The following is a 13137-nucleotide window of genomic DNA, read 5'->3' on the forward strand; positions in this document are numbered from 1 at the left end:
AGTACTTAAGAATTTACAAATTACTTTCATACGCATCATCTTTTTCAGTCTTAAGAAAAACCTGTTAAGGAAGTTATAATGTTTTAAATTGTGCCTATGTATAAACGAGGAAACAGAGGCTTAGGGAGCTTCCATGATTGGCCTGAAGTCATATAGCCAGATAAGTGCAGAATAGGAATGGGACTCCAAGGGTTTCTTTTGTGAGCTTTCATTATGTGTCAGCATAACCTGAAAAGTGAGCCACAGCTTCATGCCAACAGCATGGATGCAAAGAAAGTGATACGTCTACACGCAAAATGAGAATTTGTTAATTCCTTCCCACAGGCTCTCCTGGCAGCATGGCTGCTGGACAGTTCCCTGTTCAGTTCCAACATATTATGGAAAATTCTGCAACATGAAAAATGTGGGGTAGAGTACCACTACAGGCCACACTTTGTTTGTCTGATTCATTCCCTAAAAAGATTCTGGAAATTTACATTACATACCTGAGTTTAAATCCTGGATCTGTTAAGTTACTGTGTGATCTTGGACAAGTTATTAAATTTCTCTAAGCCTCATTTTCCTCATTGGTACAATGGGGATTTAAAATAGCAACTACTCCAGGCTGGGCAACATAGGCAGACCCCATATCTGCAAAAAGTTTTTAAAAATTAGCTGGACACGATGGCGCATGCCTGTAGTCCCAGCTACTCGGGAGGCTAAGATGGAAGGATTGCTTGAGATGGAGATCGAGGCTGAAGTGAGCCATGATCGTGCCACCGCACTCCAGTTTTAGCAACAGAGAGAGACCCTGTCTGAAAAAATAATAATAATAACAACTATTGTTGTGAGATTATGAGATGAAGTCTCATAAAATCTCATTTATGAGATTAAATGAGATAATGTGTGTAAAGACCGTAGTACCATTCTCTCACCTTGTCTTTTTTTTTTTTTTTTTTGAGACAGACTGTCACTCTGTTGCCAGACTGGAGTGCAGTGGCATGATCTTGGCTCACTGCAACCTTCACCTCCCAAATTCAAGTGATTCTCCTGCCTCAGCCTCCTAAGTAGCTGGGACTATAGGTGCGCACAACCACACCCAGCTAATTTTTTGTATTTTTAGTAGAGACGGGGTTTCACTATGTTGGCCAGGATGGTCTCGATCTCTTGACCTCATGATCCACCTCCGTCGGCCTCCCAAAGTGCTGGGATTACAGGTGGGAGCCACCGCACCCAGCCTTCACCTTTTGATGGAGGCTGAATGGTGACCACATGTGACAAAGAGACTGGTTTGGGAGAACTGGCCTTACCTGAGAAGGCATGCATCTGCAGAATCCCATTCCTCTCATCTCTGGAGGGAACAATCAGGCACAATATTTCTTTCACACCTGCACTTCAAGCATTAACCCTGTTTTTTGTTTTCTGTTTGTTTGTTTTGTTTTGTTTTGTTTTGTTTTCGAGATGGAGTCTTGCTCTGTCGCCCAGGCTGGAGTGCAATGGCATGATCTCAGCTCACTGCAACCTCTGCCTCCCAGGTTCAAGCAATTCTCCTGCCTCAGCCTCCTGAGTAGCTGGGATTACAGGCATGGACCACCACGCTTGGCTAATTTTTGTATTTTTAGTAGAGACGGGGTTTCACCATGTTGACCAGGCTGGTCTCGAACTCTTGACGTCAAGTGATCCACCTGCCTTGGCCTCTCAAAGTGCTGGGATTACAGGTGTGAGCCACCATGCCTGGCCTTCAGGCATTAACCATTTAAACACTTGATTATTCTTTGCCAAATTTATGATGAATTATGTGGTTTGTATTTTACAGGAAAATTAATCCCAAGACATCAATCAATCTTTAAAAGTAACCAGTTTTTCCATGGCATCAGTATACCTGAACCAGAAGACATGGTAAGCTGCTCTATTTTGAATGTTTTATTACTTGTGTTGCTGCTTTCTTTAAAGAGGTAGTTGTTATTTATTTATTTATTTATTTATTTATTTATTTTGAGATGATGTCTCACTCTGTCACCAAGGCTGGAGTGCAATGGCAAGGTCATGGCTCACTGCGGCCTCAACCTCCGAGACTCAAGTGATCCTCCCACCTCAGCCTCCCCAATGCTGGAATTACTCATATGAGCCACCATACTTGGCCTGTTTCTTTTTTAATATTTGTGTTTTTGGCTTCTGTTTTCCTTGTGACATATTAACACAGTGTATTATTCTATTTTCACACTGCTGTAAAGAACTTCCCCGAGACTGGGTAATTTATAAAGGAAAGAGATTTAATTGACCCACAGTCCTGCATGGCTGGGGAGGCCTCAGGAAACTTACAATCATGGCAGGAGGGGAAGCAGGCACCTTCTTCACAAGGCGGCAGGAGAGAGGGGTGAGGGCACAAGGGAAAACTGCCGCTTTTAAAACCATCAGATCTCATAAGAACTCCCTTACTATCATGAGAACAGCATGGAGGAACCCCCGTCATGATCCAATCACCTCCCTCTCTCGACACATGGGGGTTATAATTTGAGATGAGATTTGGGTGGGGACACAGAGCCAAACCATATCACAAATATTGAAGAAACTATATAAAAACTACATTACAATGAGCCAGGAAAAATGCTTTAAATGTTTACTTGTCTTATCTATTCAAAAATTAATGTTAAATTTAAAGTGAAAATATATTTAGTATCTTAGATACTACATACTTTTAATCCATTGGTCAAAGCCTTAGGAGAATTTTCCCTTAAATAATTATATTCTCATAAAAACTACTTATAGTAGTCTTCTTTATTTTGAAAAAAATGCATTTAAAATTTTTTCGGCTTGTAAAACAAAGCTCAAATCAATCAAAAGCTTTTTTCACAACATATATTTTTACATGGGAGGTTGTTTTACAAAATGATCCCCATTGTACTCATTAAACTCCAAATCACAGGGATCATCTCTCTACTCTTGCAATGGTCTTTGCCTTTATTTGCAAACATATCAATGACTACTTGACTCTCTCTCTTACTCTCTGTAGACATTGACTTCCTGTGTGTGTTACCTAAGTTCAGGCTATGCTCTTTAAAGCTCCATATGGTCCAGAATCTGCCTGTAAAAGAAAAAACTGTCAGGAAAAGCATGTGTCCGCACTCCAACTATGCTGGAGTCAGAGCCATTCGGGGATGGGGCAAAGTCTGAGAAGGCAAATCATGATCTGTGATAGATGTGAACTGTCCAAATAACCTGAGGTCCAAATGGTCCCAACCATCTCTAGACACCGTGTTCATTTTAAATCAATTATTTCATATAATATCTTGATTTATATACTGGTTTTCTTTTTTATTGTCTTTGTTAAAACCTTTAACAAATGTAATACAAGGTTAAAGGTTGAACTGCAAGGTTAAAGGTTACAAAGGAATATTTATATAACATGTGTTTAAAGAATAAACTACAACAAACTTAAGTGTCTTAAGTTTCCCACCATTATCTTTCAGGCATCTCCATCCCCTTCTTTCCTCATCATTCTGTATGTTGTGTTTTTCATTCTTTTGATTTCTGTAGTCCTCTTATGCATGTAGTCCAATGTATTTTCATGAATACTCAAAAGCATCCTTAGAAGTAGATCAGGCACAGATTTTATAGCACTGTTGTAGGATTTCAGATGGGAGCATTTGGAACCCACATTTACCCAGCATCAACTGCAAGACATTGTGAAATTAAGAAAATAACTTCAGTTTTATGTATTTCAGATCTTTACACTACAGTGTACAATTATATAACAGTATGATTTAAAAAATATATTTAAAGCCGGGCGCGGTGTCTCACACCTGTAATCCCAGCACTTTGGGAGGCTGAGGCAGGTGGATCACTAGGTCGGGAGATCGAGACCATCCTAGCGAACACAGTGAAACCCCGTCTGTACTAAAAATACAAAAAATTAGCCGGGCGTGTGGCGGGCGCCTGTAGTCCCAGCTACTCGGGAGGCTGAGGCAGGAGAATGGCGTCAACCCGGGAGGCGGAGCTTGCTGTGAGCCTTGTTCGTGCCACCACTGCACTCCAGCCTGGGCGACAGAGACTCTGTCTCAAAAAAAATATATATATATATGTATATGTATATGTGTATATATATGTATATGTGTATATATATGTATATATGTATATATATATATTTAAAATGAATTATCTAACCTACTAGAGAGTCTTTCTTTAAAGTGTTGTTATTACTAATATATTCAAAATATAGGCCAGATGAGTTGGCTCACCCCTATAATCCCTGCACTTTGGGAGACTGAGGCAGAAGAATCACTTGAGGCCAGAAGTTTGAGACCAGCTCATGCAACATAGCAAGACCCCATCTCTACAAAAAAATTAAAAATTAGGTGGGTGTGGTGGCACCCACCTGTAGTCCTAGATACTTAGGAGGCTGAGGTGGAAAAATCTCTTGAGCCCAGGAGTTCAAGGTTAAAGTAAGCTATGATCATGCCACTGCACTGCAGCCTGGGAGACAGAGGGAGACCCTGTCTCTAAATATACACACACACACACACACACACACACACATAAACATACACACATATATACACACACATATTACTTTGTTCTTATGTAATATTGAATGTTTTAACTTTGTTTTTCAGGAAACTCTTGAGGAAAAGTTCTCAGATGCTCATCCTGTGGCTCTGAACTTCATGAAGGTACTTAAGAATTAATTCTAACTCTTTTTAGCTATAAATTGTAATGACTGAAGCTGGTAATTTGAGGAGGGGTGGACAGTGGATTAAATAATGCCAAAATAGGATGTAGTCATTGAAAATGATAAAGAACTATAAAACAATTCCAGTTAAAGGGACATCAGTGGTTTAAGCAGTAATTGTTCTAACATATCTATTAACATTAGTAGATGAGGCAAAATCAGAGCCATGCAGACACCAGACCTAGCTCCTGCAGTAGGCCCAAGAGAGATGCCAAACCAAGGACAGATTCAAATAAAAAGCAGAAGAAACTTACCTATGCCTAGTCTGCCATTCATGCTTGACCAAATGGGACCACACTAGAAGGTGTATGACCCTGCCATCCATTGTGTATACCAAAAGCTCATTGGACAAAGGGTATGAGGATACCAGAGAGGGTATCTATCTTTAACAATCAATTAAGTTCTGTCTATAGCAGTGTCTTCCAAATGTGGCTATTCATCAGAATGGCCTGGGAGCTTTTGAAAAATATGGATTCCAATATCTATCCTCAGATTCAGAAGGAGAATTTTCATGAGTGGAACCTTGGCATGTGTATCTTTAAACATGCCCTTAGGTGATTACGATAAACAGCTCAGTTTGAGACTCATCTGATCTAGACGGTGGGGCCATTTGGGTGACCTAGAGTCAACTTTGTAGACCAGCCTTTGTGCAAGTGCTAGTCACTGCCATGGTGCTATCCAGAGTGCTGGAGTGCTTCAACCTAGGTCCTCCTGAGAGTCAGAGCCTGATACCCCTGTGCTCTCGGACTCCCGATACCATTGCTCCATCTGACCTCAGCTGCCATCTGCCCTATCTTACTGCCCAGACCTGCTTTCACCCAGCACTCAGCAGGTCCTGTCCTAGAAGCGCAGTTCCGTGACCTTGTTCTTGACAGGTTGTTCTGACCCACCTGCAATTTAGCAAAACCTTCAAGGGAGAAGGGAGGCATCAAGCACTGCAAGCCCAAAGAATTCTCAGATGGAAGCCAGAGACAACCTGTAGTTCCCTGGAAAGCAACTTTGGGGCATGAAAACTGCAAGATGTAGGACAAGTTCCCTCTCCTCATCTCCAAAGATGAAAAGCCCTGGTTGGCTGCCTAAGGTTTTAGATGAAGCTAGGTTTGTTACTCAACTATCTTATTTGGACCCATAAGTATCAACCTAAGACCCAAGAATCCTCTCGGTGCATCAAGGATTGTGCTGTTTCATGGGCCACACACTATCTTATAGACTCCTGCCCCATGTTAGATGAAAGAAGACTTTAATTCTTTGCAATTGAGACATTTTTTTTTTGAGACAGAGTCTTGCTCTGTCACCCAGGCTGGATTTCTCTGCTCACTTCAACCTCCAGCAACCAGATTCGAGCGATTCTCCTGCCTCAGCCTCCCAAGTAACTGGGACTACAGGCACGTGCCACCACACTGGGCTAATTTTTGTATTTTTAGTAGAGACAGGGTTTCATCATGTTGGCCAGGATGGTCTCCATCTCCTGACCTCATGATCCACCCACCTTGGCCTCCCAAAGTGCTGAGATTACAGGCGTAAGCCACTGTGCCCGGCCCAAGACATCTTTAATGGCAAATAAGTACTGGCTACCGTAACTGGTGTTTATCCCATGGGACCGAATCATAACCTATGCAGGGACTGCTCAGGTGGATGGCGTATTTGGCAATGGCAGAGTCAAGGAGAGTGGTGGCATGCAGTGGCCAATCTATGGCAGGTCTTTTGTGTTCTCTTCATTAGGTTTAAAATGAGACCATGAGCACAATCTTTCTTATTTATTACTCATTTATTTCCATAGTCATGACCATCCTATCCTTATATCAGCTTCAGCTGGTCCATCAAGAAGAAGACTATAGACTATTAGAAATTTTATTGGAGCGTTTTCTGTGAAATTTGAAGTTTGGATTTAAGAAAAGGATCCTGACTTGGACTTTACAGTTTTGATTTCTCATCTCTCATCTTCAAGACGTTTTCTGGGTTAGGAGCACATCTACAGGGAACACCTCTGATTAATTCTTCAGTTTCTTGATATACAAAAAGTTATTAATCCAGGCAGGCAAGGACTCAGAAGCCTCAATTCTACTCAGCTCATCTCAATGCTTCAGAATTAATCAAGCAGGACATTGTTCCAGCTCAGACGCCATGGCGAGAGCTCAGCATTAGCAGTGTCTTCTAAGAATCTAAAAATGTTCTTTAAAATGAAAATTCATGGGTATTTAGTGATGGACTAGATTTCAATAGTTTTGAAAGCCCATATAAAAACATGAATGAGGCTGGGCATGGTGGCTCATGCCTGTAATCTTAGCACTTTAGGAGTCCAAGGCAGGAGGATCACTCGAGCCCAGGTGTTTGAGACCAGCCTGGACAACAAAGTCAGACCCTGTGTCTACAAAACATAAAAAATAAATAAAAATTATCCAGGCATGGTGGCACTTGCCTTTAGTCCCAGCTACTTGGAGGCTAAGGCGGGAGGATTGCTTGAGCCCAGGAGTTGAAGGCTGCAGTGAGCCATGATTGTGCCACTGCACTGTAGCCTAGGCGACAGTGAAACCTCATCTTTAAAAAATAAAAAATAAAATCAACGTGAATAAATTCAAGATATATTTGAAAGGAAAACCGATAGGACTTAATTATGATGGATATATGGGGAATAAAGTAGAAGAGGTGGCAAGGGTACAGTGCCTGTATTGGTTTTTCAGGTATTGGCAGGTCTGGGCTTTCTCTGAAAACTCTTGGTGAGGTTCTTTCTTTGCCTCTTCCAGCTTCTCATAGCCCCAGGCATTCTTTGACTTGTGACAATGTAACTCCAATTTCTACCTCCATCATAGCATGGCATTCTCTCTGTGTGTCTGTCTACACCATCTTCCCTCTTCTTATAAGGAAACCAATTGTAATTGAGTTAGGCGGTCTACTCCATGCCATTATGACCTTGTCTTCACTAATTACATCTGCAAAGACCTTATTTCCAAATAAGTTAACATTCTGAGGTACTGGGACTTAGAACTTCAACATACATATTTTTGCGGCGACACAACTCAACCCATAACAGGGACCTCGAGCTAGATGTTAAGTAAGCAGTTGCACCTGCAGGTCTAGAGTTCATAGGGGAGGTCTGGAATGGAATTGTAGATGTGGAAATCTCTGGTAAACTTTGATAATTGAAGCCACAGGCAGCAAAGGGATCACCGAAACCAAGAACAGATGAGAAAAAAAGGGGTGGCTAGGATTTGGCCTTGAGGAATTTTATCCAGCCATAGTGGAGAACATAGTAGAGAAGAAGGTAAACTGGCAAAGGCTGGTTTGAAAAGGAGTGGCCAGGAGGGAGCAGCAAGGAAAGTGAGAGATTAGAGAAGCCAAAGAGAAACAAAGTTTCAAGGAGGGCTTGGCCAGTAGTGTCTAATACTATTGAGACGAGAGAGAATTCAAAATACATCATGGGTTGAAGGATATGGAAGTAGAGGTCAGAGGTATTAATAACAAGAGCCACTTTAATGGAACAGTGGAAGCAAAAGCCAGAATAGAGTGATAAAGAAATAGAGACTATCACAGTTTGTATTCAAAATAGTATTTCTGGCCGGGTGCAGTGGCTCACGTCTGTAGTCCCAGCACTGGGAGGCCGAGGCGGGCAGATCACTTGAGGTCAGGAGTTTGAGACCAGCCTGGCCAACATGGTGAACCTGTCTCTACTAAAAATACAAAAATGTATTCAGCATGGTGGTGCATGCCTATAATTCCAGCTATTTGGGAAGCTGAGGTATGAGAATCGCTCAAACCTGGGAGGTGGAGTTTGCAGTGAGCTGAGGTGGCGCCACTGCATTCCAGCCTGGGTGACAGAATGAGAGTTTGTCTCAAAAAAAAAAAAAAAGTCTTTCTCTCCTAATTATAGCCCTGACAGGATTTGAGGAGAATGCTTTTCCAGCAGCAGCTGGAGTTGATATATGGCATGGGTCATTAATTAGGGGTCATCTGCTTGGACCAGGCAGTTGACATGGAGGGACAGGTAAGTCTAGTTTTACTGAGCAGGATTGTTTCTTGAAGAACAGGACTAATCAGATCCCACGCCAAGGGCCAGGTGACACTGCTTAGGGGCAGGCAGCTTCAGGGATCTCAGAGATCGGAGGTCAGCTGGGGTCAGGGAGGAACTGACACCACAGGGCAGTGCCCGGCTGGGGCAGTCTCAGGCAACGCAATTGTGTGGGCTTGAGAATGCCTCAAAACAATGTGATGGTGGTGATCCTTATTTCTCTCTTATGATGGAAGGTAATAATTGTCAGGTCATCTGTGCCTGGGTATTGTAAAGCTGCTCCTTTTAAAAATGCAAATAAAGGAGAGATGGGGTCTCACTATGTTACCCAGGCTGGTCTAGACCTCCGGCCTCCCAGAGTGCTGGGATTACAGGCATGAGCCACCAGGTCTGGCTTAAAGCTGCTCTTTATGGATCATAGTCTGTGTTTATTGATGGGCAAAGTCCCACTGTCTGGCTGGAGTATCAGTGTTTCTCAGAGAAAACCTCTTTGTGTCAGGATCCCCACTGACCCCTCTGCTGTGATACTCCTGCCCACTCTCAGAAGCCGACCTAGAGGCTTCTAATGGTCTCAAATATAGAAGGGTCATAATGTCACCTTTTCTGTTTTGCCTGTAGTTATTTTTATATGAATATATAGTCAATTTGTCCTTGTTTCAGGTTCATTCTCATGACTGAGGTTCTCACTTCCTCAGTCGTCTCCTTAACCCAGTGGTTCTCAAACCTGAGCATATGGGCATCGGAATCACCCAGAGAGCTTCTTAAACACAAACTGCCGGGCTCCACCTCCAGTGCCTCGATTCCCTTTGGCAGGCGGGGCATAGGACCCAAGACTTCGCATTTCTAGCAAGTTCCTGTGACGCCGATGTTTTTAGTCCAGGGACTACACTCTGCAGACTGCTATAAACGATTTGCTTTCAGTGGTGATTTTAAAATGTCATTGGTGGGAACCCCGGATCTACAGGTAGCCTCTTTCAGAGAGACACTGACCATCCATTCATTCTGCCCTCAAAAGACTTTGAAGTAGCAAAAAGAAGAGCAATCCTAGCTATTAGCAAGCTCCAACTACTTGATAATACACAGACTTGAAGATTTTCTAAACTCATATTTATGCTAACAAGTTATTCAGTTTGTGGGCACGGTGACAGAATGAGCCCCTCCCTTAACATCTTCTTTGCTGTTCTCTTCCTCCAAAGGGGTGTCTGAAGATGAATCCAGATGACAGATTAACCTGTTCCCAACTCCTGGAGAGCTCCTACTTTGATTCTTTTCAAGAGGACCAAATTAAAAGAAAAGCACGTAATGAAGGAAGAAACAGAAGACGCCAGCAGGTACTTCCGCTCCAAAGTTAAAGTGCTATAAAAAGAATTCCATTTTTGTTTTTGTTTGTCTGCCTTTCAAAGTGAGACAAGGTGGACACCAAGACCTTTCATTTGTACTGGTGTAGTTGTATTTGTCTAGCTTAATAAATATTGGTAATTGATGTAATAAAACCATAGAACTATGAAAATATCAAGATTATTGCAAAAAATCTTATTCCGAACACACCTGAATCAAATCGTTACACAACTCTTTGGCTGCTCTGATTGGATATCCCACCCACAAGATCATATACCCATAATATAACAACTTCATATAATAAAATGCTGATTCCAACAGGACTGAGTTTTGCCAGCATTGCAAAGGAATCCAAGTGCCTTTCTGTAGCCTCCAGATGTGCAATAAAGGTAACTTGACTCTTCCATCTTTTCACCCACAGCAGGCACCTAAGTCTGCCTTTCCTAGGCTTTTTCTCAAAACCAAGATCTGCCAGGTACAAAGGAATGAAACCCAGACGTCTGGGAACCAAATTCTACCCAATGGGCCAATATTGCAGAACAGTGTGGTGACTCTTATGACAAACATTAATTCTGCAATTTATCAGGTGACTGTCCTTCACTTGCTTTCAGAAAACTTTGAAGTTAAATCGTAAACTCCATGGAAATAGGTTTGTTTTGGTTCAGGGCTTTTTCTCGCCTTGTAAACCTGGCACCTGAAACAGTATCTGACACATAGAAGGTCCTTAATATTATTAAAATAAATAAGTAGACGAACATTGCCTAATAATAAACTGAGTTAGTAATTTCCAATTCATCAGACGCTAGCAATTTTCACAGTTTGCGTTTGCTTAATCTTTCATCTTCAATCTAATTTTCAGTCATTTGTCTTCTCATTAGCATGTTTTCCATAAAGGAAGAAAGTGTTGTCTTTTCCCAACCTTTTAATAGTAAAAATAGAAGTTTGTTGGGAGAGAAAAATCAAACTAATCCAGAAGATGAAATGTTAAATCATTTCTGTGTATCCAAAATCTCTAGGTATCCATATTTTGATTACATGGGCCATTTTACCTTTTGCTATTAAATGTTTGCAAATCAAGCCCAATGCAGCTTATACTTAAATAACAACAAAAAAAATTAAAGATCGCTGAGGGAGCAATCTGAAAGACAGTGTGAATTGTGTGTAAAAGGACACTCTCCTGTTAAAAACATCTCAGCTGGCGCGGTGGCTCACGCCTGTAATCCCAGCACTTTGGGAGGCCGAGGCAGGCAGATCACTTGAGGTCAGGAGTTTGACACCAGCCTGGCCAACATGGCAAAACCCCATCTCTTCTAAAAATACAAAAATTAGCCAGGCATGGTGGTGGGCGCCTGTAATCCTAGCTCCTTGGGAGGCTGAGGCAGGAGACTTGCATGAACCCGGGAGGCAGAGTTGCAGTGAGCTGAGATTGTGTCACTGCACTGCAGCCTGGGCAACAGAGTGAGACTTCATCTCAAAAATAATAATAAAAAATAAATAAATAAAAACATCCCACCACTTTGGGAGGCCGAGGCGGGTGGCTCACGCGGTCAGGAGTTCGAGACCAGCCTGGCCAACATGGCAAAACCCCATCTCTACTAAAAATACAAAAATTAGCCGGGTATGGTGGTGGGCGCCTGTAATCCCAGCTACTTGGGGGGCTGAGGCAGGAGAATCGCTTAAACCCTGGAGGCGGAGGTTGCAGTGAGCTGAGATCGTGCTACTGCACTCCAGCCTGGGCAACAAGAGCAAGACTCCATCTCAAAAAAAAAAAAAAAAAAAGAACAACTCACTGGATTCCCCCCCACACTGGCCTGGGAGGTTGCACAGTGTCAGCTGCCCCAGCTGGCCTCCTGGTTGCCCTAATCACTGTCTACCTGGGAATCTGTCACAGACCTTGCCTTGCCTCGAGGGCTTGGGTGCTCTCTCCCTTCACAGCTCCAGCTCTCTGCTTGGGTTTACAGCTGTGCTACCCTTCCTTCAATGCCTGTAACCCAGCTGATACAGATCAGGGACTGTGAACAAGGCCTTCCAAAAGGCCCAGAGGCAGCAAAAGGAAAGAAACACAAAAGGCAGCATGCACCTAGAGAATCTCATTTACAGACATCAGCCCATGTTCTCCATCCTCTGTAAACTGCATTCTATCCACCGCTGCATGGTGGGTCCCCCTGTAGCACCTACATGAGGCCGGTCCTAAGCAGCTGTCTCCTTCAAGTGAGGTGCCCAGGGAGCCAGGCCAAGAGAAAGACAGGGGTGCCTTTCAAGTTCTGGTTTTCCTTCAGGAGACACACCTGAATCCTAGATATTTTACCATATCAGAAAATAAATGTTACAGAAAAAAATCTTTTCATTCACTGTGGTTTCCTTAAGACTAAATAATGTTTAAAGTTGATAGTAAAGAGGTTTTAAGCCTTTGCTATTCTGCCAATATCCTAGCTATTAAAAATTTGAGGCCAGGTGGGTGGCCCACGCCTGTAATCCCAGCATTTTGGAAGGCTGAGGCAGGTGGATCACCTGAGGTCAGGAGTTCAAGAACAGCCTGGCCGACATGATGAAACTCTGTCTTTATCAAAAAATACAAAAATTAGCTGGGCATGGTGGCTCACACCTGTAATCTCATCTACTTGGGAGGCTGAGGCACAAGAATCGCTTGAATCTGGAGGCAGAGGTTGCAGTGAGCCGAGATTGCACCATTGCACTCCAGCCTGGGCAACAGGCTGAAACAGAGTGAAATGGTGTCCAAAAAACAAATAATTTTTTTGAGATGGGTACAATGTAGTCTCCTGGAATTATTGTATAGTAGCTGATGGGCATCTACCTTTAAAGTATTGACTAGATACTCAGATTAAGTGTACTGAAATAAATAGTAGTATATCCATGGGTATCCTAGAATAAGTAATAGAACCTAATTTTCAGGTATCAGAGAATCTCAATTTTTGGAAAGGTAACCCTACTTAATTTTAAAATTGATGTCTTTTGACATCTTTGTACCATAAGTATCCGCTTGTCTTATCATCTTTCAATCAAACTGTACAAATAGGAATTGTTTTCAATTTACTTTCTTATTTTTGTCTTGTTCTGCTATTAG

The 13137-nt window shown here is 42.4% G+C and overlaps 1 protein-coding gene across 4 annotated transcripts in view; it reads left to right on the top strand.

Moving 5' to 3' along the window:
* The window catches only part of CDKL4 (cyclin dependent kinase like 4), a 72892-nt gene that overhangs the window by 51836 nt on the left and 7919 nt on the right, over positions 1-13137 (top strand). For 3 of the 4 annotated variants that reach the window (XM_063648799.1, XM_054475504.2, XM_054475502.2), the window contains exons 7-9: positions 1796-1878; positions 4593-4649; positions 9911-10045. In XM_063648799.1, coding sequence (XP_063504869.1) covers positions 1796-1878; positions 4593-4649; positions 9911-10045 — 275 coding nt within the window. Of the gene's footprint in view, positions 1-1795; positions 1879-4592; positions 4650-9910; positions 10225-13137 lie in introns of those variants that run through there. The other variant, XM_054475503.2, reaches the window with a different exon arrangement.

The sequence above is a fragment of the Pongo pygmaeus genome, chromosome 12, assembly GCF_028885625.2.
Source record: "Pongo pygmaeus isolate AG05252 chromosome 12, NHGRI_mPonPyg2-v2.0_pri, whole genome shotgun sequence".
NCBI classification, from domain to species: Eukaryota; Metazoa; Chordata; class Mammalia; order Primates; family Hominidae; genus Pongo; species Pongo pygmaeus.